Source organism: Mobula birostris, chromosome 7, assembly GCF_030028105.1.
Source record: "Mobula birostris isolate sMobBir1 chromosome 7, sMobBir1.hap1, whole genome shotgun sequence".
Lineage (NCBI taxonomy): Eukaryota > Metazoa > Chordata > Chondrichthyes > Myliobatiformes > Myliobatidae > Mobula > Mobula birostris.
This window is the reverse complement of record NC_092376.1, coordinates 53,815,537-53,842,487: the sequence shown is the minus strand read 5'-3', so window position 1 is coordinate 53,842,487 and position 26,951 is coordinate 53,815,537. Positions and strand designations below refer to the sequence as shown.

General features: G+C 40.7%; 1 protein-coding gene across 3 annotated transcripts in view; it reads left to right on the top strand.

Annotated features, from left to right (window-relative positions):
* LOC140200205 (E3 ubiquitin-protein ligase SH3RF3-like) overlaps positions 1–26,951 on the top strand; it is a 348,769-nt gene that overhangs the window by 221,492 nt on the left and 100,326 nt on the right. For 2 of the 3 annotated variants that reach the window (XM_072263172.1, XM_072263171.1), the window contains 2 exons: positions 18,060–18,335; positions 24,431–24,526. The exons of the other annotated variant lie outside the window; for it this stretch is intronic. In XM_072263172.1, the coding sequence (XP_072119273.1) occupies positions 18,060–18,335; positions 24,431–24,526 (372 nt within the window). The remainder of the gene's footprint in view (positions 1–18,059; positions 18,336–24,430; positions 24,527–26,951) is intronic. 3 annotated transcript variants of the gene reach the window in all.

Below are 26,951 nucleotides of genomic sequence, written 5' to 3'. Positions count from 1 at the left end.
ATTAAGTATTCCCTTTGACGCTGTGAGCCAGATACATCTCTTTAATTATGGAGTGAATTAATTTGTGGTGCAATACCATAGTCAAATGCTGTAAGCAATTTTTTAGCATTCTAATGCAAATGAAGTACAAAATCTAAATTCATTAATTAAAAAATTAATTGAACCTGGAGAATGAATAAACATCCATCCACTCGTAATATCTACAATGATGTAGAAATGGGTAAATGTTTTATATATTTAATGGATTTAAGTACATTGTTGCCCCTCTGTAACTCCTCAGAGCCCTTGGAAAAAGTGTGGAAATGGCAGTTCTTCATGCTGTTTCTTTGTGATTATATTGGACAAAAGAGGGTGTTTGGTCCTACCCTGTGGAAATCTTCCTCCCTGATTATACCCATCCTCAACTCCATCCCATTACTTTTTAAGGTCAATTTGAACTGCAAATTTATGAAACCCAGTCTAACTGGACTACTTTGGAAGTCACCAACAGTTCCAACTTGAATTACTTTAGATTATAGTTAGACCTGAATTTTCCAGCAGATTATAAAAAATCTACACTATTTATTTGCTGACGGTTTCTCCTTCAGCTACCATTCTCAAAATATTTTGATGAATCAATCCTGATTTCTTTTTACAAATTAACCCTATGTCCATTTGACTAGTTGATGGCTTAGTGTTAACAACCCATTCCAAGTCTATCATATCTCTGCTCATTCTTCTTATCTGTAATCACTAGAACATTCATTGTGATGTTAAAGTGTTTTTAGCAGCCCAATGAATAACAGAGTTTTGGAATAATTGGATTATATCACTTCCTACCACAAAGTTGACTTTTCAAGATACTTATTGAGATTTTTTCTAATGTAATATGCAATATACAAAAATTGATTGAGGTGAAAGATTTTTCTTAATCTCTGAATTTAATTGTTAGCCAGCTGGGTGGTGTAGTGGCATCTGCACTGGATTTTAAGGTGAGTGGTCTTGGGTTTGAATACAGCCAGCCGGCCCCTTGCACGCTTTCCATCTGTGCTGGGTTGAGCTTGAGAGTCGAGCTAGCAACTTGGCCTCGTAAAACACAGACAGAAATGCAAAAGAAATGGCAAGATTGCTGCCCAAAGCACCACAAGGTGCAGAAGAGAACAAACAACAAACAAACTTAACTGTGACTTGCTAATTTTTTTGGTCAGATATTTGGGGTTCAGATTATTATCCTAGTCTTCTTCACCAACTAAAACACATTTATTTCTATGAATCCAAACTTGCAGTTTAGAGCCATTAGTCTGGAATCATTCTTGGCATATGTTTTTAAAAATCTTTCTAACACACTAATAACCTTCTGCCATTACAGTCTTGGGCACCGTAGTTATATATATGTATCTAAGACTTTTGCACAGTCATGTACCTACTCTGTACTGCCTGTTGATTGCCAAGACAGCGGTGTACTGCCCATGCCAGATATACTGTTCAGTTGCTATTTGCTTTGTCCTGAAGTGTTAGCATTTTCTTTTTCCACAAGTGCTGCCTGACCTACTGATTATTTCTGTTTTTATTTGTAATTCTTCCTCTGAAACTCCTATATGTGCCCATGGGACAGTATTTGACCAAGTATGATCTTTCTTGTTAAATCTTTTAATTTATTATCTAAAATTAACAAGAGTACATCGAAGTAGGCAACACTTACAATGTCTCAAGAAAAAAAAACATTGTTTTAAAGATTGAAAAAAATTTGATGACCAAAAAAAAGAAGAAACCCCTACTAAGCTAGGAAAAGTAAGAAAAAAACCCATTGGGTGTTCAACCCCGGAGCCATGCATCATACAAAAAGCTTCTAAAGATAAACATCAAACTGCCAGCAAGAAAACAAATGTACCAAAAATTTACAATTAGATCATGGAGGAAATCTATCAATTAACTCAAATAATAGTAACAAGCAAATTAACCCCATCTTTTCTCAAAATTAAACATAGGTTCAAAGGTTCGACTTCTAATTTTCTCCACACTAAGACATAGCACAAGTCTGATCTCATGCTGCTCTCAAAATCTGGTCAATGGAAATAAAAAATGGAAATAAACTCCAGTGGTTGGAGTCATAATTCTCACAAGGGGAAGTGTTTTCTTTTAGATTTTTAAAGGAATAGCCTTGTTAGTGAAATGCACATTGAAACAAACAATGAAATGTGTTGTTTTGTGCCAACATAGTTGAGGATTGTGCTGGGGGCAGCGTGCATGTGTCACCATGCTTCCAGTGCCTACAACTCGTGAGCCCCAACCCTTATCGTTTGTCTTTGGAATCCAGGAGGAAACCGGAGCACCCGGAAGAAACCTACGCCGCCATGGGTAAAAAGTACAAACTCCTTACAGATGGGGCGGGAAGTAAACCCCAAGTGGTGACTACTGGCACTGTAAAACAGTTGCACTAACCGCTGTGTTACAGTGCTGCCTTATAGTTGTCCGTAGTTATTGGAGGTCAATCATCACAATTCCACTACACGATTTACTCAGGCTCAGGACTCTGCTACTATTGGACTGTTTCCTCAGAAGCATTGCCCTAGGCAGTCAGTGCTAATGACAGTACAATATTCAATTCCATTACAAGTCCGCAGCAAATGAATAAGTCCATGCCTGCATGTAGCATGATCAAGATAACATTCAGGTGTGAGTTTATAAGCAGTCAACATTCATGCTGCAGAAGTATTGGGTCATAACCCCTACAACAGGAGAGATTCCAACCACTTAACCCTGGTACTCATCGCAAAGTCCCCCAGTTGTCAGTAATCTGGGAGTCAGCATTGCTCAGAAACTCAACTGGGCCTGCTGAATAGATAGAGTGGCCACAAGAGCAGGTGAGGGGCTGGATATCCTGCAGCAAGTGAGTCACTTCTTGACATCTGATGTCCTTTCCACCTTCAAGTCAGAACTGTGATGGAAAGCTGTCAGCTGCTCAGGGTAGGTGCAGGACCAGCAGCTCTCTAGAAGCTCAACACTTTCTAGCACAAAGCCGTCCACTTGGTTGTCACTCCACCAACCATCCTAAACATTCATTCCGTTCATCGCTGACTCATGTTGCTGCATAAAAAACATCTACAATATCCAACAGCTGTTTCAAAACCTGCGTCCTCTACCACCAAGGAGAAGGTGAAGCTGAGGAATGTATATAGTGCATATACACATCCTGAGATTTGCATTGGTGAGGACTGCAGTCCAGGCAGAGGAACTATCATTTCAGCGTGCCAGTGATCTGCCCTATCACATTATACATGACAGCAAATTGTGGGTTGTATGAGTGTGCAGGTTGGATTGTGTGAACACGAGCCTCGATGTTAGCTGATGATTCTTATGCCCAGTATATATTGCTTGAATGCGTCATGACAGCTGCTAGGACACCAGGAAATAGCCAAGATGATTTTATGTACAGGTATATGATTATAAACCAACTGGATACTGAGGGAATGAAACCTCTTCTAGATTCGGCACATCTTTGAACTGACAGGTAGAGTGTATGGACTGATGGATGTGTGGTGAGCTGGCAATCCCTGTGAAACCGCATGCTTGCTCTGTTGCACATGGAATTAAATGTAATAATTAATTACCCTTTGAATGGAGAGCACCTTTGATATTCCCAATGGATGGCACACTGAAGAATGTGTAGATATATCAAACATAAGCATCTAGAAGGTGCAACACTAAAGGTTTCTTTCACATTGACTAGTAAGATGTCTGCTGATTCTGTGGTTAGCGATGTGAGATCTTTAATGCAGATGTCACTTCTGATACATTGGTCCTCAAAATTTCAGGTAAGAAGTTTACACCCTAATAATTCAGGCAGATGTAGTTATCTGCTGACAGTTCTTTGTCCTATCCTCCTCTTTCAGCAGTTTTCCCTGCTCTGCATGCCCATTGTTCATTCTCAAGTGAAGCTACCTTATAAGGGGAATACCTACTGATGCACTAAATCAGAGGGCAGTTCCTCAGTGCAGAAGCATGATGACAAAGTCACATAACTTCCCAAAGACTCTTGACAATTCTAGAAAGACCCAAACTCTTAAAACTACAAGCAACCAGTGAAGTTCAATCAGCAACGAATGAGTAAGTAATTAATTATTGCTTTACATTCCACTGCTCAGGTCCTTCCTACTGCTGAACATTTGTTCAACCACAAGATTAGATGGACCATGAAGCCCAATTTGCAAGCACTGGTGTCAAATCAACGTCATTGTATCAGATAACATCATGATCACATGTTATCATCGTACGATTATCAGTATCCTATGTCCAGTTAACACTTACCAATATGCTGAATGGCAGGTCTTGAATTGAAAACATGAACAGCACACATTAGTTGACATACTAGAAACAGATTGCACCTGACAGCTCAAACAATGGTTGGATTTTACAGCTCTGACCTTTGCAAGCTAATCAACTTGCTGTGCAGTTTTACATTCCAAGAAAAGATTAACTTGCAGATTTTCTCTTAAGCACTAAAATAGTCAAGGATTATTCACAGCTGTCACTATAATATGAAAGTATAACAGCCCCATCTGAAAAAAACATTAAAAGTTATGATTTTTTAAATTTCAGAAATCCATAAAAAATTTCCTACAGGATTAATTATTCCACTTGCCATACTGTGTCAAACTAGTGATGTATAATGGATTCTAACTCTTCATTTAATTAAATCCAAGTATAAGTAATACATTTTTACTATATTCTTTTGAAGATTTAATTAATATTTATTGATTCTCTACTTAGAGTTGAGAAAGATTTTCTTATATCAGTAGCCTTATCAAGCTATGTGAAAACTGAAACTTAAAGTTCAGGCATGGCCAAAGTTGATGATTCAAAGAGGACTACATACCTCCCAAGCCATGGGTTTTCACAACTTGCTGTTTTGGAGCTTAAAACTGTGAGAGGAATTCAGAAAGCTTTTGTGGAGGAAAGGAGTAGTTGACATTTCTGTTTGAGATGCTGCATCAGGACTGATTCAGTTTGACAAAAAATTTAATTGTAAGTTAAGCAATGAGGTATTTACAGTAGTCTTAGATCTCAGAATGGGAATACAAGTCATGTATCTCAGATCTCTGCATCTCTCTTTTTGTCCTATTTGTCTGGACATGATTCTCAATTCCTTACTATTCCCTCACTATTGACCATTGTCACCTTCTCTGCATACATCTCTGCTCTTGTAATTTGCACAATGCCCCATACTTGCCCACTGCTTTACTCAGTCTCTCTCCAAATTCTGAAAATCAGGCATGGAATAGAATCATCTACACTTGTCTGGATGAATGCAGCTCCAACAAGTTCAGAACAAAGAAGTTCACTTGATGGGTACCTAAAGATACATTCCTTCCACATTTGGAACTGGAACACTGGCAGAGAGCAGGACTATGTACAATCTAAAACATGTTCTTGCCTTAGCACATATCTCAAACATGTGACTTCTAGCTCTGAGGAGAACAAGGGCAGCAAGTGGATGGGAACATCACATTCTGCAGGTTTCCCTCCTACATGCACACTTGCCTAACTTTAAAACATGGCAAAATCCATCTAAGCCTTGTCCAGATCCTGGAACCCTCTTGCACGATCACAGTGCAGGACTGCCTTCACCTGCAGATATACCTGCACCAGGACTGCAGCAGTTCAGGGTGGTGCCGACAACAATTTGGGATTCTAATTCTGATTAGGAGCTGCAGAAGAATGAAATAATTTGAGTGTTCATATACATAAATCTCTGAAGGTAAGTGCCTAATTATTAATTTTAAACCAAAAGAAAGGTCTCTATTTGAAGAGCATTAGAACAAAAGAGAAAGATCAGCTCTTCACTGAATAAAGTCTCTGTGAAGTACTCTTCTGGAGTAATGTGTCCAGGAAGTATCAGGAAAATACTATATTACAAATAAAAACAAAACTTGTTCTGAATACTCAGTAAATTAACCAATATCAGCAGAGCTTTTCACCCAAGAGGAAAGGCAGTTTTGTCAGCACTTTAGAAGGTGACATTGTTCACTGTGGAGGCTTGGATGAGGATTTTGATGGGGAGGTGGCAGAAAGGAGACAGGGTAGTGAAGGACGCAAACACGAGGAAATCTGCAGATGCTGGAATTTCAAGCAGCACACATAAAAATTTCTGGTGAACGCAGCAGGCCAGGCAGCATCTATAGGAAGGGGTACAGTCGATGTTTCGGGCCGACACCCTTCGTCAGGACTAACTGAAAGAAGAGATAGTAAGAGATTTAAAAGGGGGAGGGGGAGATCCGAAATAATAGGAGAAGACAGAAGGGGGAAGGATGGAGCCAAGAGCTGGGCAGTTGATTGGCAAAAGGGATATGAGAGGATCATGGGACAGGAGGCTCAGGGAGAAAGAAAAGGAGGGGGGGAAGCCCAGAGGATGGGCAAGGGGTATAGTGAGAGGGACAGAGGGAGAAAAAGGAGAGAGAGAGAAAAAGAATGTGTGTATAAAAAAAAAACGGACTGGGTACGAAGGGGAGGTGGGGCATTAGCGGAAGTTAGAGAAGTCGATGTCCATGCCATCAGGTTGGAGGCTACCCAGACGGAATATAAGGTGTTGTTCCTCCAACCTGAGTGTGGCTTCATCTTTACAGTAGAGGAGGCCGTGGATAGACATGTCAGAATGGGAATGGGACGTGAAATTAAAATGTGTGGCCACTGGGAGATCCTGCTTTCTCTGGCGGAAAGAGCGTAGGTGTTCAGCGAAATAGTCTCCCAGTCTGCGTCGGGTCTCGCCAATATATAGAAGGCTGCATCGGGAGCACCGGACGCAGTATATCACCCCAACCGACTCACAGGTGAAGTGTCGCCTCACCTGGAAGGACTGTCTGGGGCCCTGAATGGGGAGGGTAGTGAAGGAATTTGGTATACTGAGCTTCATCAGTCAGGCAGAGGCCAATCAATGAGTTAGGACATCATGTTGTACTTGTGCAAAACTTTGGTGAGAGTACACATGGATTATTGTGCTCTGTCTTAGCTGCCCTGTTATAGAGAATCCATCATACAGGAGAGTTTACAAGGATGCTGCCGGGACTTGAACCCCTGAGTTATAGGGAGTGCCTCAACAATCTGCTACTTTATTCCTTGGAGCATTGGAGACAGAGGAGTGACCTTATAGAGGTGCATAAAGTCACGGAGAAAATAGATAGGATGAATGTACACTACAGTTCGGGAATCAAAGACTAAAGGGCATAGGCTTAAGGTGAGGGGTAAAAGATTTAATAGGAACTGGAAGGTCAACTCTTTCACCCACAGGGTGGAATCTATGTGGAATGAGCTGTCTGTAGAAGTGGTTGAAGCAGGTACAGTAAGACGTGGATAGGAGAGGTTTAGAGGGATATGAGCCATACATGGGCAAATGTGATTTGCTTGGTGGGCACTGTGGTCAGCATCGATGAGTGAAGCTGGACTGCCTGCTTTGTGCTGCATCACTTGCGATTCTGTGAGATGGCTGGAGGAAAACAAAACAAAACAAGAATGCTGAAGATACTTAGGAGGTTAGTCAGACTGCAGCCCCATTCAACTGCAGCTCCAGTTCCAGTTCGAGATCAGGAGATTCCCAGACTTTCCATATCTTGCAGGCGGAGCATTCCACTATCGTAACTACCACCCTACCTGCACTGAATCAAATCTTACCTGCTCTTCACCTCGGCAGCCTCGCCAAAGTCTGTAAATCAAAGCATCAGCTCCCTTTTACTGCCACTCTCACAATGGCTGCTTCACTTCAGCTTCCACTTTTACTGGCTGCTGTTAATGTCCCAGTCATTGAGACTTGAATCTTTTAAATGATCCTACTCCCGCTCTAAGTGCTGACTTCTAGAAAAGGACACTTACAAACCACCAAGACGTGTAAAGTTTCTTTATTTGTAATTTATTTTTTATTGAGTTTCATCATCAAACAAACATTTCCATAAGTTGTATTTCAGATACTGTGTGTATATATATATATATATATATATAGTAGTGTTCTCGTGCAGCGTGTTGAAACTCTGACTAAACACAAGTTAAACCGGAGCCAATGAAGACAGAGTCATAGTAAGGTTAACCATTTACTGTTCACTTTTCCACATTAACATCGTATGGTGAAAACTGTTGATAAAAAAATACAAACATATACAGCATCTGTTTCATTCTGGAGACCACGCGCGCTCTCTTCTATTAGCGAGTGTCTCCAGCCGCCCCGAGTAGCGGGCGAGGGAGTCGCGTCAAACCGCCGCCGGGCCCGAGCCCACCCCGCGTTTGAAATTGAAAAGCTGACACGTGCGCCACCCGAACTGCCGCTTCCTTAACAGAAACCGCGTTAATATTTTTACTTCAAATACTTTCTTATGAACTTACAGCGTTGCTTCTATAATGTTTCTTTGTGGGTAGACATGGAGCTCTTCATGAGCATGCTGCATGCATGGCACCCACCTTCACACCTTCTCCGAACCGGAGGTTACCCAGAAGACGTGGCAAAACCAGAGGTGATGTCATCGCATGCCGCAATATACCATAGACAATGAATTTACCTTTGTTAGACTGTAACATAATTATCAACCTTTAACTTTAACTAGAAAATAGTTACAAACAAATCATTTACAGCATAGACCCAACAAAGTCAAATAAATGCCTTAAGGGCAACACATATATCATATAATCATATTTGTCACAAATCTCCACATAATATTTATCTGAGGTATACATCTATAGATAGAAGAGGAAAGAAAGAACAATCGAAAGAAGAAAACTATGTGCAGAGTAGGGAGTAATTTTTTTTTACAACATATTCATTGATTGTGAGAATAAAATCAGGCCTATGAGGTGTTATGTAGTTAAACCATTTTTTTCCAGTATGAATAAAATTGTTCCAGCTTATGATTAACAGATGTTGTTATCTTCTCCATTTCGTAAATGTCCATTGTAATTTCCATCCATACATTTAAAGTTGGGCTCTCCTGAGATAACCATTTCCTGGTAAGGGTCTTTTTACCAGCCACCAGCAGTACATTCATTAAATATTTATATTTATCTCTTTTCAACCATTCTTGAGGTATATACCCAAAATGTATGGTCTTACTCTTATCATTGAAATTTGCAGAATATAACTTAATCGATCTACTCCCTGAACAAATAAGAACCAAGAAAAGTGAATAATAAAAAAGGTAAGGAAGGTGTGGTTCCAAGGCTGGGGTCTCTAGATGACCCTGGGTTGGGCTAGAAGAAAAGTCTAGCCGTGGGGGATAGCCCCTCCTCCTATAGGGCCCCTGTTGCAGTACCTATAAAAGTAAGTAAAAAAAACTATGTCTATTACACAGAAATGATTTCCCTGTGTATTCTTCCCATGTATATATTCTAATTTAGGTGGGGTAAAAGGAATGAATAAATGAATTTTTAAAAAATTGAGTAATATAAAATCCACATTATAACACGTATTTCTCGAGATAGGTATATCACCGTCTATATTTGCTTCCATTTAGTTTATCAGCACTTTTAAAGTTAACCAAACCTTATGGCTCTTCTGGAGGAGGTGAGGGCTGCCTTCGGAGAACTGACATTCTCTTCCTAAAATCCTTCTCTCGTCCTGTTCCCGTCCTCTGCTTTCCAGGTTCTCTTACTATTTCCCAAGCAGCTCAGGACAACTGCTCAGCCAGAATTTCTCTTGGTTTGACCACGCTAATGGGCAGTCCTCGGTTGTTCATGTCTGTAGTCACCTCCTCCACCGTCTGGTACAGTGGCATCTATTCTTGGTAAGATACCCTCAGTTTAGCAGGGTATGGGGTTTGGAATTTAATCTTTTCTTCCTTTAATATTCGTTTCGCTTCAGAATATTCCTTCTGTTTCTGTAGGACCACCAGGGGGTAATCATGATCGAAGTATATTAACTTCCCGTTCCAAAACACACTCTTCTTACCCCAGGCCCTTCATAGAATCTCTGCCTTGCTCTTGAATCGAAGGAATCTAAGTACTATGGAGCGCGGTTTATCTTCTCTGTCTCCGGGGGGGCCGCGGGACGAGCGAATAATGCGCCCTTTCAATTTCAATCTCCATGGTCTGAGGGATCTCCAGCGCTTCCCGCAGCAGCTTGTCTACAAATTCTGTCATCAACAATCCCTCCGCTCCTCAGGAACATTATAAATCCTGATATTTTTCCGTCGCGATCTTCCCTCCTGGTCAAGCAATTTACTTTCCTGTTGATTTAATATTTTTATCGTCTTACTTAATATCTGTTCCCCGTTTTGCACGTGATCTTCCATCTTCTCAATTCAAGTCTCTGCCACCGTTATTTTCTGATTGACGTTGGCGAGCTCTGACTTTATATCATTGAGTTGCTGCTTGATATCTTTTTGGACTTCTCTTGTCTCTTCCAAAATCCTTTTCATATTTGCTGCTTCACCTGCACTAGGCCCATCGTCAGCCTCGCCGCCACGCGCATGTGTAGGAGAGCTGCGCGCTGCACCTGTCTCTTCCATAGGCTCCGCAGTGGTGCGTTTTTATCTCCATTCTTGCCCCCCTTATCAATTCAGATATTTTTGAAAGATCTTATATTTGATGGATTAACGGGGCGAAATATGCGTTTTTCCAGAGGAGCTGTTGACTTAAGCTGCCATTCTGAACGATGATGTCACCGGAACCCCGACGTGTCAAGTTTCAACACACTTCTGTGAACTTTGTGAGGACAGAGCAGGGCGATTTGCTGTAGTCATGGATGGGTTCCACCAGTTCTGAAAGCCTCAGAAACTGTGGCTATCCAACACACTGTTAAAGATGAAGCAATACACTGGATGGCCAAGCAACAATGTACACTGATTTATTAAATGTGAGTTGACATGTCACCATCTTCTATTTGCACACAGAAAATAAAATTCATAACAGTGTCTTATTAGTTCTACATCCATGACTTGATAAACATACATTTGGATGTAATTTGCAGAAATTATTTCCAACCAATTGAAACCGCCTGGTTTCCTTGATTGCGTAAGTCCAGGGAAGGCAACATCTGGCTCTGCCAGACCCGTGAGATTCAGGTGCGCTGAATCCCACCTCAAACCCTGGTTTGTGTGGATGCTGTTTCATTTGCTACCCTGTTACAAATTAATGCCACGAAATAACAGCCAGTACACTGCATACAATTAAAGGAATTATATTTATGAATCTTAACTGAAGGGTTAGTAAAGAATAACAAAAAGAAAAGGTCCCATTCTAATTAAACAGTCAAATTGGAGCTCACATTGAACTTCTCTGTCAGTTGCTCACTGAGCCCTCGGTCAACGTGAAAACACACATCACCTTCCGAACGTCGCTGGCAATCTATCTCGAACAAACGGGTCTCTGATCGGATCGTATGCTACGACCAGCTCTCCCCAGCGTCTTTTCTCTCCATCTTCTCTCAAACATTAAAAAACCCCAAGCATAACCTTAGTGTCCCTCACCAGAGAAACCTCCCCTTCAGTTCGACCATCCTAATTGGATGGCACACATTTCTCCTCATCTCTCATCTTCAACAATAACCCAAACGTAAGCTGAAAACAAGCAGTTCTCATAGAAATACAGAACAACACAGAATGAAATACATGCAGCATAACAGTAAAAATATGAACCAGGGCATTGCACAATGTTCCCTCTAAGATGTGCGAGTACACATCTTTTGCTACAAGCACACAAAGGAATTTAAACTGCACACAACAGGTTGTTACCCTCTACCTTGTTGGCATGTTTTGGGTGTGAATTGGGATGATGTTTTTGCAGGGAAATGTACTATGAATATGTGGTCGACGTTTAGAGATCTCTTGCGGGATGTTAGGGATAAATTTGTCCCGGTGAGGAAGATAAAGAATGGTAGGGTGAAGGAACCATGGGTGACAAGTGAGGTGGAAAATCTAGTCAGGTGGAAGAAGGCAGCATACATGAGGTTTAGGAAGCAAGGATCAGATGGGTCCATTGAGGAATACAGGGAAGCAAGAAAGGAGCTTAAGAAGGGGCTGAGAAGAGCAAGAAGGGGGCATGAGAAGGCCTTGGCGAGTAGGGTAAAGGAAAACCCCAAGGCATTCTTCAATTATGTGAAGAAAAAAAGGATGACAGGAGTGAAGGTAGGACCGATTAGAGATAAAGGTGGGAAGATGTGCCTGGAGGCTGTGGAAGTAAGCGAGGTCCTCAATGAATACTTCTCTTTGGTATTCGCCAATGAGAGGGAACTTGATGATGGTGAGGACAATATGAGTGAGGTTGATGTTCTGGAGCATGGTGATATTAAGGGAGAGGAGGTGTTGGAGTTGTTAAAATACATTAGGACAGATAAGTCCCCGGGGCCTGACGGAATATTCTCCAGGCTGCTCCTCGAGGCAAGAGAAGAGATTGCTGAGCCTCTGGCTAGGATTTTTATGTCCTCGTTGTCCACGGAAATGGTACCGGAGGATTGGAGGGTAGGTAAATGTTGTCCCCTTGTTCAAAAAAGGTAGTAGGGATAGTCCGGGTAATTATAGACCAGTGAGCCTTACGTCTGTGGTGGGAAAGCTATTGGAAAAGATTCTTAGAGATAGGATCTGTAGGCATTTAGAGAATCATGGTCTAATCAGGGACAGTCAGCATGACTTTGTGACGGGCAGATCATGTCTAACAAGTCTGATAGAGTTCTTTGAGGAGGTGACCAGGCATATAGATGAAGGTAGTGCAGTGGATGTGATCTGTATGGATTTTAGTAAGGCATTTGACAAGGTTCCACACGGTTGGCTTATTCAGAAAGTTAGAAGGCATGGGATCCAGGAAAGTTTGGCCAGGTGGATTCGGAATTGGCTTGCTTGCAGAAGGCAGAGGGTGGTGGTGGAGGGAGTACATTCAGACTGGAGGATTGTGACTAGTGGTGTCCCACAAGGATCTGTTGTGGGACCTCTACTTTTCATGATTTTTATTAACGACCTGGATGTTAGGTTAGAAGGGTGGGTTGGCAAGTTTGCAGACGACACAAAGGTTGGTGGTGTTTTAGATAGTGTAGAGGATTGTCAAAGATTGCAGAGAGACATTGATAGGATACAGGAGTGGGCTGAGAAGTGGCAGATGGAGTTCAACCCGGAGAAGTGTGAGGTGGTACACTTTGGAAGGACAAACTCCAAGGCAGAGTACAAAGTAAATGGCAGGATACTTGGTAGTGTGGAGGAGCAGAGGGTTCTCGGGGTACATGTCCACAGATCCCTGAAAGTTGCCTCACAGGTGGATAGGGTAGTTAAGAAAGCTTATGGGGTGTTAGCTTTCATAAGTCGAGGGATAGAGTTTAAGTGTCGCGATGTAATGATGCAGCTCCATAAAACTCTGGTTAGGCCACACTTGGAGTACTGTGTCCAGTTCTGGTCACCTCACTATAGGAGGGATGTGGAAGCATTGGAAAGGGTACAGAGGAGATTTACCAGGATGCTGCCTGGTTTAGAAAGTATGCATTATGATCAGAGATTAAGGGAGCTAGGGCTTTACTCTTTGGAGAGAAGGAGGATGACAAGAGACATGTTAGAGGTGTACAAGATAGTAAGAGGAATAGATGGAGTGGATAGCCAGCGCCTCTTCCCCAGGGCACCACTGCTCAATACAAGAGGACATGGCTTTAAGGTAAGGGGTGGGAAGTTCAAGGGGGATATTAGAGGAAGGTTTTTTACTCAGAGAGTGGTTGGCACGAGGAATGCACTGCCTGAGTCAGTGGTGGAGGCAGATACACTAGTGAAGTTTAAGAGACTACTAGACAGGTACATGGAGGAATTTAAGGTGGGGGCTTATATGGGAGGCAGGGTTTGAGGGTGGGCACAACATTGTGGGCCGAAGGGCCTGTACTGTGCTGTACTATTCTATGTTCTATGTTAAGTATATTTCACGATTGTTCACAGTCACATTTCCTTTTCTGGTTTCTGATGCAAACGGTGTTGACAACATGGAGTTTGTGATGATTTGTCTTCCGTTTTTAGTACTGGCTTGTTGACAGTGTTTTACTAGCTGTTAAAATGAATATATCTATATATAAAATATAGTGCGCACGTGTTGTTATCACTGGGCAAAAAATTGCACAGCACAAGATTTTTGTGCACGCTGGTCATTACAATGTTTTCACTTTGACACGGAAGAGTCTTTTATGTTAATCAGTGTCAAAACAAGCCAAATTAAATCCACTGTGATTCAATGTTATTAAACAATAAAACATGAGAACTTCCAAGGGGGGGGGGGTGAATATTTTTTATTTGCACCGTACTGTATAACTTGTTATGAAAGTCTAGTCATCATCAGTACCTAATATTGACTTCCTAGCATAGAGTCTGTACTCTGTATTTATCAGTACAGAGTGAGATCTAGTTGTTTTCAATTATCAGAGAATCCCGTACATATTTTGTGACCACCCACCGAGTAGCAGGTGCTTATTATTTAGATGAGTTGCTGTGAGGAAAAATGTCAATGTTTACATTGCTCAGTTGACCTGCCGTTACCTCACTGAAACTTATCGAAGAAGTAGGCACAGGGGCAGATCATTCAACCCCTTAAGTCTGAACTGCATTCAATAAGATCGTGGGTGATCTTTTACCTCTGCACCATCTGCTTGTGCCAAACTCAAGATCCTGATTCCCTGAATAACCAAAATCCTATTGATCTCTGTATACTGAACATGCACAGCAAATGAGTCTGTTACCTCAATGAAGAGATGTCTTCCCTGTCCTGAATAGCTGGCAGTTTCCTTTAAGGCTGTAACCTCAGGTTCTAGACACCCCAGTGAAGGGAAACATTATCCCTGCATCAACTACATACGTTTCAATGAACTCACCTATCATTCTACAACATCAGTTGCTCATGTTTATTCAATTAGAAATTTAATGGTAACTCATGAGATGTTACCTAATTTCAGCAGTTTCCTATTATTTTGCTCTGAATATTGAATGTAGAGTGTGGCACCTCAGACTGTGCTTCAGGATATCTTTGAAAAGCACAATGTGCCAACTACAAGGTTTTTAATTATATAGGTGGTAGTATTTGTACATAAGAAGTTAATTAACAGTCTGTCAAATATCTAAATTCAGTTATAGTTATTACAGTTTTTAAATTGGCTGTCAGTTTATATACTACTGGTTGCATTAAGTACATTCTTATTGAAATCCCAGTGTTGGGAAAAAAGCTGTGTGCTCATTAGTGGTATCTGTGGTTTGAGGTTCAGCTGGTTTTAACTGTGACTGTGCTGCTGGGAAATTGTGCTATGTAGCCAGTACATGCAGTAATTGGCCCAAGACTGTCTAAAGCCAAATGACTAGAAATTGAACCAATTTTTGGCCAAATTCTGCAGTACTAGTGACAGTACCAGTGAGGGCAGAGTGTCAGCTGTCACAGGATAAATTGGGTGTTGTGGCTGCAGATCAACACTTTTGTAGTTTTCACAATTCGGCAACGCTACTTGGCAACCTTGTTTGTGATTTAAGGGAACATTGCTGACTAGTACAGGTTGCTCAAGGACCACCCAGAACTGCTGAAACACAGTGAGCAACATTTCCCACATTTAACAAGTCAAATGTTCCTTAAGTGACAGCCCCAGATGTTACATCGAACTATCTAACTGGAAAAATTAATATGGTGATGATTAATATGGTTGTGGATTACAGGAGGAATGGAGACAGGCTAACCCTTATTAACATCAATGGATCTGGGGTTGAGAGGGTAAACAACTTTAAGTTCCTCGGCATCCACGTCACCGAGGACCTTACGAGGTCTGTACACACTAGCTGCGTGGTGAAGAAGGCATAACAGCATCTCTTTCACCTCAGATGGTTGAGGAAGTTTGGTATGGGCCCCCAAATCCTAAGAACTTTCTACAGGGCCACAATTGAGACCATCCTGTCTGGCTGCATCACTGCCTGATATAGGAACTGTACTTCCCTTAATTGCAGGACTCTGCAGAGAGTGATGCAGACGGCCCAGCACATCTGTAGTTGTGAACTGTCACGATTTGTTACGGATCTCCGCCATATGTCATATCTTGCTGCTCACTATCCCCATTAGAATTGTCACATGGGTGTTCATATTGGATATTTCCTTTAATTTAAGCAAAGGAAAAGTGATGTCAAGAAATGATGGCTTCCTGAGAGAGGAGGTAACCATTGCCGAGTGGAGTTCCACTCAATAATCTCTGATTGTCTGTGTCAAAAATAGTCCCATTCACACAGCAGCCAGGTCAATGTGGATCTTCAGAATCCCTTTCCTCTGATCAGTGCCGTGTTTCTGGCAGCATTCGTCATTGGGGAATGTGAACTACCAGAGGGTGATACCACTCAGAAGGATGAATTCTGTGGGACAAGAGCCATTCTCTCCTTCCTTGACTTCTCCCTCTTGCAAGGTTAGAGAGCTTAACTAGAATGACAGATGAGCACCAGATTCACTGGTAGAACACCGTAGACATCCTCAGAATGTGATTCTGATGTCTTCACAGACTCCAGACATGGATGTGACGATCTCATTGTGTATCGTATGTCCTCACTCACCTGGAGAAGAGGGATACATACGTTAGGATGCTGTTCCTGGACTACAGTTCACTATAATTCCCTTCAGACTTGACAGGAATCTCAGAGACCTCGGCCTGCACCCCACCTTGTGCAGTTGGATCCTAGACCTCCTATCGGATCGCCAACAGGTGACAAACATGGGCTCCCTCACCTCTGTCCCTCTGACCCCCAGGGTTGTATTCTGAGTCCCCTTGTCTACTCCCTTTGCACCCACAACTGTGCTGTCACACACAGCTCCAATCTGCGGATCAAACTCACAGATGACACGACTTTGATCGGCCTCATTTCTAGCAGAAATGAGACAGCCTACAGAGGAGAGGTTGACACCCTGACATGTCCAAAAACCAAAAAAAACTGATCTTGGATTACAGGTGGAACGGAGACAGGCTCGGCTTGATCAACAACAATGGGTCTGCAGTTGAGAGAGTGAGTAGTTTCAAATTCCTCGGTATACACATCACCACTGACCTCACCTGGAATCTACCACTGGCTTTGTGACAAAAAAAGCACAACAGTGTCTCTTCCACCTCAGGCGACTGAAGAAGTTTGGCATGGGCTCCCAAATCCTCAAGTACTTCTACAGGGGCACCATTGAGATCAGCCTGACTGGCTGTATCACCGCCTGGTACCTGAGCTGCACCAATCTTGATTGCTGGGCACTGCAGATAGTGGTTCGGACACCCCAGCGTATCTGTGGAGATGAACTTCCTTCCATTGAGGACATTTATAGAAGCAGGAGCAGAAGGAAGGCCTGGAAGATCATAGGAGACACCAGTCACCCCAACCATAAACTGTTTCAGCTGCTTCCATATGACAACCACTACCGCAACATTAAAGCCAGGACCAACAGGCTGTGGGACAGCTTCTTTCTACAAGCCATCAGACTTTGACATTCACATGTCTGTACATTGAAACGGAGTCATAATGCAAAGATTTTTGCTCCCTTATGTTGTGGGATGGATGTAAGATTTAAATAAATTCTAAAGCAGCCATATCAGGCAGCAGGTCTTGAAGTGAGGATCCCCAGAAAATGAAAGCCCCGGGAAAGGAGTAGGAGTAGAGGATGAGACATAGAGGGACATGGACCTGCGGTTTCCTTAGTCCAGAGGGATTGTGGTTAGATTGCACATTGAGGAAATGTGCCACATATGCATTGAGGAATCAAGTGAGAGCTACAACAATCAGTGAATTACAGTCGCTCTTTGACAAAACATTGCAATAATGGAATCTAATTTGCTTCATGTGCTTTGCTGAACTGGAGCCAAGCAACCTCCAGAAGAGGTTTCTTTCTCTATCTCTGATGCTCACAGTGGTATAATCTGAACATGTTGATTTTAATAGAGATTCAAGTCACTTAGTATCTTTGGGAGGAGATCATTGCCATGGAAAACTTTAACTCTAAGCACCAATTAATTAGATTCATGAAATCCAATTGGAAGTAAGTGTTTTGAGAAAAAGAAACTGACATTTTGAGGATTTGTGAATTATCAATGCAGAACATTAAACTCTATTCAGCTCTGTAGCTGACATAAAATTGTTCTATGCTTTATCTTTCAGAGTATTCCACAGTTACCATGTGCAAAGGCACTCTATAACTATGAAGGGAAGGAGCCTGGTGATTTAAGGTTCTGCAAAGGTGATGTCATCATTCTACGACGTAAGGTGGATGAGAACTGGTATCACGGCGAGCTGAATGGGACCCATGGCTTCTTCCCAGCTAGTTATATTCAATGTATCAAGCCACTTCCACAGCCACCTCCTCAGGGCAAAGCACTTTATGACTTTGAAGTAAAAGATAAAGAACAAGATAAAGATTGTTTGACTTTCTGCAAGGTAAAATGATTGTTTTGCAAATGTCCAAAATATTTGTTTTTGACTTGTTCTTGACTTGTTTTTGACTTCACTTTTATTTTAGCTTGTACCTACATGGATTCCAGACAACTGGAATTTTTGACAGTGTTACAGACATTTTTAGCAAAATAACAATGATATCATACTGTTACAGAAGGGTATAGATTCCTTCAAAAGCAAGCTAGGCTGCTCGCTCTCCAGGGTTAATTGAAAAATTAACAAATATCCAGTGTAGCACTCCATTTTATATGACCTACTTACAATTTGCAATCCTAAGCCAAATTACAATTGATATCAGAATGTAAAGACTTAATGTTACAAAGACTCTGAAGCTGGATACCGATAGGTTGAGTGAATGGACAAATACTTGTAAAATGGAGTTTAATGTGGATAAATGTAAGGCACTTTGGTAAGAGGAATCTAAAGGCAGACTATTATTTGAATGAAGAAAGATTGCAGATGAGCACAGTACAGAGGATCTGCACAAATCATAAACCATTAGCAAGCAGGTAAAGGCGTAGTTTGGAAGGCAAATGGCATACTGGCCTCAATTGAGGAAGTCATAGAGAAGTACGGCACAGACACATCTAGTCCATGTCGAAAACACTTAAACCACCTACTCCCATCGACCTGCTCTGGGACCATAGCCCTCCATACCCCTACAATCCATATACCTATCCAAACATCTCTTAAGTGTTGAAAAGGAACATACATGCACCACTTGTGCTGGCAGCTCGTTCCACACTCTCATGACCTCTGAGTGAAGACATTTCCCCTCATGTTCCCCTTAAACTTCACACCTTTCACCCTTAACCCATGGTCTGAGGTTGTAGTCCCACCTAACCTCAGTGGAGAAAGCCTGCTTGCCTTTGCCCTATCTATATGCCAATATAACTTGGATATAACATAAGTGGTTTACTAAGTAAGTTCATTTAATTAATAAAGAAAGTTCTCTAATGATACAGAGGGACATTGTTTAGCTGGAAAATTAGATGTAGCAGTGGCAGATGGAACTTGATCCAGACAAAATTAAGATAAAATTTTGGGACATTAAATACAGGCAGAACACATACAGTAATTGGCAGGTGTTGATATGCAGGTGGCTCTTGGGACGCAAGTTCATAGTTCCCTGAAAATGCCAACACAGGAGGATAGGGCAGTGATGAAAATATGTGGCATGCTTGCCTTTATAGGCAGAGGGCATTGAATATAAGAATTGGGATATCATGTTGCTGGTGTGCAAAACTTGGAGTATTGTGTACAATTCTGGTCCCCAAACTACAGGAAAATGTGGTAGTGATGGGGGGAGAGTGCCTAAGAGATTCACTAGCATATTGCTCAGAATGGAGGCTGTAGTTGTTTAGAGAGATTGGATAAATTGGGTCTGTTCTTACTGAAGTATTGGAGATTGAGGGGTGACCTTATAGAGGTCTGCAAGATGATGAGGGGAATAGATGGGATGGATAGTTAAAGACTTTTTCCCAGGGTAGGGGAGTCTTGAACTAGTGGGCACAGGTAAGAAGAGAGATTTTTAAAAGAGATCTAAGGGGCAAGTTTTTCATATAGAGGGTGATGGTTATATGGAATAAAATGCCAGACGAAGTTGTAGAGACAGACATGATCACAGTGTTTAGAAGACATTTGAACATATACTTGGATCAGAAAATTGTAAAGCCTTAATGCAGGCAATTGGGATTAGTCAGACAGGCATCATGAAGAGTTGGGTTGAAGGACCTATTTCTGCGCTGCAAAGGCCTAGGTCTCTAGAAAGCTAATTAATTTTTTCAAAGATCAGGAAACTCAAGGCTATGGAGAACTGACACAAAAGAGATGAGACCTAGGTTAAATTAGGCATGGTCATATTGAAAAGCAGGATAGGCGCGATGAGCCAAATAGCCAATGCCTCATCTCATATTCTCATACTCCTTAGCAGCTAAGACACACCTTCCTCTAATATCAGATGAATCTACATGAAGAAAATTCAAACAGTGTAAGCTATATATCTTGCATATAACCAGTGTTCCCACTAATTATATGCAAGATATGCCCCTTCAATGTAAACTGGAGTTTGAACACATTTTCATCACACGGTGAAGGTTTTGAAAGCAAAATCACCTTATGCCATATTACACAGTGTTCAGCAAATGATGGAAAAGGGACAACTACAAGCAAAATGCGGCCAACAAACAGAAGTTTAAGTAAAACATAGGTTGTTATACACAGCAAAACGTAATTGATTTTCTAAGAGTCATCAAGATTCTTGGCCCGAAATGTCAACTCCTTATTCCTCTCCAAGGATGCTGCCTAACCTGCTGAGTCCTTCTAGCATTTTGTGTGTGTGTTACTCTAGATTTATTTATATTAAATTATTTCAAAGTCTCTAAAAAAATTCTTATTATTTGCTCTATGTCCTGAGATGTGAGGAAACCTTCAGTTCCACCCACCGTTCCAGTCCATTGTTGAGAACATCTTCCATGCTTTTGGTGCTGTTTAGTTACTCAGATAATTTCCTTTCCACCAAATTTTATCATTTTGTTAAAACTTTTATGCTTCATAATATCAATTCATAATCTAATTATAATTATTTACATGTTTAGTATTACATAGACAGTGGATTCCGGTTAATTGGGCTATCGACTAATTGGGGCAACCATTTATTTGAGACAGGTCACAAAGAACGAAAACAAATCAGGAAAGTAACTAAGGTTCCATTTGTTTATTTGGAACACTATGTCGCTTAATTTGGGACAAAAGACTATTGTTGAAAATTTTCAAAGTAGCATCTGTTGTGTGTTTGTGTTTAAAAAGCAGTGATTTTTGTCACTGGTAGTAGGTGAGTAATAGGCAATAAGACAATTCAGAACGATTTTACTCACTTAGGTTTTAAGCACTCAGGCTAGAAATGCCCAGGAGTGAAAGTGAAACGATTTCACTACTTCAAGTTAGGAACTATGAGGAATTTGAGGGTATCGACAATCATCTTGAATGTTGATTAAAATGAAGATTTGAGGATGCAATCATCAAAGGTACCGTTTGAAGCCAGTCCACTCTCTGCACTAGGTGTCTGGGCTGATTTTGTTCATTTGCAGTCAATCAAAAGAACGCAGCAGTGTACACAGGATTAATTCCTCTATCAGTAACTATTAGGAATCAATGCACCGTTTTATAGTACAATAGCAGGATGGCGAGTGTTCTAATTTGCTCTGTAGTTCATTTAAATTCATAAATTGCTACTCAGCTCTATGGTATTTGTCTTTTTTATACCTTTTTAACTATTTGCAAGAAAATTTGGGAAATTAGGGCTGCCGCTTTATTGGGCCAAAATGTACTGTCCCCAATGTGCCCCAATTAACTGGAATGTACTGCATAGGATTCAATAATCTTAAATCAGCGTTGGCTTGAAGACATTTTTGAGCCAGATTCTGGACAAATTAGGTGAAAATTGGCTGTTGGCTGTTTAGAAATAGATTATGGAAATTACATATATGCTTCTAATTTCAAGGTCCTAAATTAGCAATTGATCTCACTACCTTCCTGTTTTATTTTAGTGTGTTCCATGCCTGTGGGTACAAACCTCTGATGGTTTAGTTCCTATTGTAAATTGTCCTCTTCTGAATGCCACATATATCACTCATTTGTCACTCACTCCATCTAAACTGAATCTTTAATGTGCCTCCCTAATAGTGATCAAACATTTTAAAACTACAGGCGTTCAAAATCTGCTTAATGGAGAAAGAGAAAATAAATTATGAAAATAAATGGTTTAGTTCCTGTTGTAAATTTGGATCAATAGAAATAAATGTGATTCATTTCTAAAACTGACTTTCTGCTGAATTTAGTTCATTTAAGTACGGAATTACTTTTATTGGAAAAGACTGATGATGAATGAGCTTCTGGCCGACCATGTATATTTTTCAGCTGCCTTCTAATGGAGAAGGAAAGATAAAGTAGGAATTGCTACTAATTTAGAGAAATATTCAAGATCTATCAAGCTTTTTTAAAATCAAGGGACAGCGATAGAATCTGAATAATAAATCACAACTATTTCAATTATACTGGACAGTTTTCTCTTCATGCGTAGAGTCGATTTTAACTCCATCTCGCCCCAACCCTCTCACAACGGGAACTGCTATGGCAAGTGATGAATTTGGATCACCCCGATCCATATGCAGTTTACCTCAGAACAAACTCTGGGGAGTTACCACCTACCTCATGGACTTCATTCGGATGGGATTGTTGCTGTTGCAACCCCTCTTTAATCATGGATTCTGGAGTGTCAATAACTGAAAACTGTCAAGGTGGATTTCTAAAGTGCCCAAAATAAGCTAAAGTAATGTAGAAATTTTGTTATTTTGTTGTATCCTTGTTCAATCCCCACAGTCCACAAGGTATATCTGGTGCTCAACAGTTTCAGTCTCTTTTTATTTTCTCCCCTAGTTGTTGAATGAAGTTCCTTCACCATTTTGCCCTTACCCTTTGCCCCTGAACTGCATAGATTATAGACCCAATTTATTCTATTCTTTTTATATTAGGCCATGGTTTGTGTTTTATACCTTTTCACTGGATTTATCCATTCAGGACGTGCTCTGGGTTAAGACTGACCCAATAGGTTTGTACTCAAATCTTTTGGCAATACAACTTCAACTTTACGATCTGACGTTGTGAAAGTTGTGACTTGTCAACTAAGCAGTTAAGGCCCTCAGTGCAGAATGTAGAAAAGCATAAGGCCAATGAGAAAGTAGTGCTTAGGTAACATTGGTTTAAGAGTGTGAAGATACAGAAAGATTGACGTAGAAAGGGGTGGCATTCTGCTGTTCTTGAGCTCTGGGAAAGACTGAAGACAAGGGTTAAGTTAAGAATGCAGAAAGGACAAATATTTGTTGGATGGCACTTTATCATTAAAAAGCAACAAGTAAAAGGCCCACGTAAGTAATAGAAGAATTAGTGTTGATAAAATTGGGAGAAACAAGAAGGGTTACAATACAATATCCAAACATTAGGGTTAGTAAATTGTGGGCATACTGTGCTCTGCCAGAAGCATGGTGACACCTGTGGGCTGCCGAGCACAGTCCTCATTGATTTGATTTGATGCAAGTGATTCTTTTCACTGTGTGTTTCAATGTACATGTGACAAATAAAGCTAATCTTTATCATGTGGGGAGAAACACTTAGCATATACTAATCACATTCTGGAACTCTGGCCAGGAATGTGGCACACCTATGGGCAGTTGGTGAATGCTGACTTGTTAGATAGGCTTGGATAACGTAGAGTTAAAAATTGTGCAAAGAGGAATAAATGTATAGTTTAACAAAGGAAACCAAGGTTGTGGGGGCAGCTCTAGAAATGGAAAAAGGTTCTTTTGTGATCAGATATCACAATATAGGGAAGAATGCCAATAGATTAAAATCTGAAGGTATTACTTTCAAAGATGATATTCATTGAGAGACATGGACTGAGAAATTCTTGTACAGTTAGTAGCACCAGTTTTTGCAAGGTCTGGTTTTCTAAGACATTGGAAGCCACCATGCATTGTACATGCTAGAGTCACAGATCTTGTGCTTCTTGTGGGGCTGTGTTAAGAACAGTGGGAACACTGGAACAAATCTCACGTAGAGCATGAGACCAAGTCCAACACAAATTCAAGGACTCGTGCTTACCTAAGTGCCTGGCAATGTATCCCAGGGTGATTCAAGGACTGGAATCTTGTATTGGAGCAGACTTGTAAATGCCATTTGAGAGTTACTCCTGCATTCAAGGTCCATAGCATTTTGTAAAAGAAGATGCTTTTGTTAGAATATTGGAACAGCAACATCAATTAAATATTGTATGCTCCTCCATGAGTGGTTGTCATACTCCTGGAGAACCATGCTACAATTTTCTAAAAATACTTATATCCATGTGTGCAGTCACAGAGAAAATTATTGTTTTCTGCATAAAAATGGTACTGTAGAGAAAGATTAGCCCACAGAGAAGAACCAGTGAACTTATAGCACCTGAAACTTGTTTGTATTGCAGTTTTTATAGTTGCTGTGATTTTCATTTGATCCTTAACATGCATATCTTCTTTGGGTTTCAGGATGAAATTCTGACTGTCATAAGGAGAATTGATGACAACTGGGCTGAAGGAATGCTGGGCGATAAGATAGGAATATTTCCTCTTTTGTACGTTGAGGTGAGGCTATCAAGATTGTAATAATCTATTCTCCATAATGAAGCTTTAGATTGTGTTTTAAGTTATCTGTAGCTGCATCAGAATCAATAATGCGGCCAATAACTTGCATTGATTTGCCCTGTGTGAAGTTGTAGGTGGAGGCTGAAGGTAAAAACTCGTGCTGATCAAATAGTATTTTGACAAAGAAATATTATTGCCACTTTTGAAGTCCACATTACTTTAACTCCTGGGACTCATTTGCAATCCATCAGCATCTGCCATTCTTAAGCTGCAGAAGGAGGAACAGGGCAGCTTTGAACAGGTGAGAGTTGTGGGGTCTGAAGATGGCTCAGTGATCTGTAGCACCTGGGATGGATGCCTTCTCTGTGGATCCTTAAAATGTAATTGGAGTACTAATGACATCAAGTTCCAGCGTGCATGGTAATGCAAGTCTCTGTTGCATCTTGGCCACAAAAAAAAGGGGATCCAAAAACGATGGAGGTGTCAGCAATTGAGTAGCTGTTTTTCAGAGTCTTTGCAACGCTGTTAACTGGATCTCCTTCACACTCTCTTCCAACAGTCAGCAAAAATTATCTAACATTACATAAAGGAAGAGAATAAAACTTATGCATTCTTCTGAGTTAAAGTACAGTATTACGTAGAATATGCCGCACTGAAACAAAGTATTTTCTGCTGGTGCTGAATCACCACACAGCTCTGTCTATTTCATCTCAGCCTTCTACAAACTGTTTTACTCCTTCTCCTTTCATGTACTCCTCCAGTTTCCTTCTGAAACCATCTAAACTATTTGCTTCAAGCATTTCCTGTGGTCACGAGTTCCACATTTCAGACACCCTATGTAAAAGAAATTTCTCCTTTCAGTCTGTAGTACCTTTTGGCTCCAAGTTTAGGATTATCCCACAGGTTGAAAGCATACTCACAATGTCCATCTTGTTCAACTCATTCGTCATTTTAAAGGCCTGTAATAGGTCATCTCTGAATCACTTTCCCAAAGAAAAGATTCCAAACCTGTTCATTCTCTCCTGTCTATGTAGAATCTCTTACTTCATATAGAAATGGTAAAAGGCTGTTTTTTTTTTGTTCTCTTGCTCTTATTTTAAGTGAAATGCTGGACTTTGTATGACATAAGCTGCATATATTTTGGTAATTTGCACATTGAAGTCTTTTTTGTCAGCCTGTGACTGCCAGATTTTGTGCTTCACACTTGACCACACATAAGCTCTATTAGTTCAAAGTTCATAATCCTAGAATAGCAACAAAATAGCATTAATAGATAAGAAATATGCCAATAAATGCTCGCACCGTTAATCTATTGGTAAATATCTGCCAATAAAGCACGCAGCAAGTTGAAGAATAAAACTACAAATATAGCTGCAATAATAAAAAGCACATTAAGAATTACAGTTCACTGTAATTTAATGATTATGCATTTGCCTTCACCATGTTTGAAATCTTGGTGATTCTCCTGCTTCTCTAGAGTTACAGTGTTGTTCGTATACAACATTCCGAGCGAATCTTTTCCCACCGTGTGTTTTAGATTTAAATGTCTGTTCTGGGAACGACTGACCTTCTACATTCCAATCTAATTGTGAAATCGCATAACGTGGCCCCGCTGTAGATCTGCCAGGATCTGTGAAATGCTGGAGGTTGCTGAAGTGTAAATGTTATGACAAGAGTAGTAACAGTGTGACCAGACAGTGGAAACGATGAATAAATCAAGTTTTACTAATTTTTAAATGCTTGATTTTTTAAAAAAAATGCTGAAGAAATCCCAAAGCTAACTTTAGTCACTTAGTTTAAGGCAGCACAGTTTCCTGCTCCAGAGAGTTACAGAAGTGTTAAATAAATTGGAGGCATTTGGTTCACTCAGAGCAGTCTCTGATGAGTGAAGCAACCAATCAGTCTCATGTAATAAAAGTAACCAAGTTGGAATCTGTGATCATTAGCGGTGGGAAGGATATAATTGCAAAATAATGTAGGTTCAAGTACTTAAAATATGGTAATTGTACTGAAATCGCTGAATATGCTCACGCTATTACCTCTCCACATTGCATGTTTCTTGCTTTCCCTTTTAAGATACTGCTGCAGGCTTGTAAGGAGAACTTCTCCCATTAGATGCCCTCAAGTGACTCTTTAACATCAGGCATTGACATTGATTGGACTTCTCAGTGCATTATTAGTTCGAGAGGTAGCCTCATAATCTGTCCTGTGTGAGCTCACTGCAAGTACAGATTTTGTTGCCTGCACTGATTCATGGAAGAATAACTTAGGAAATTTTATGTCCAGTACAAATAATATTTTTGGAAGATTTAGTGGCTTTGTTTCCATCGTTTAAAGTGAGAGGAGTTTAGTCTTGCACAGAATAATGAAACATTTTTTTAAAAACTCTTCTTGGCAAGAAATTGAAGAGGAAAAGGGTGGGAGA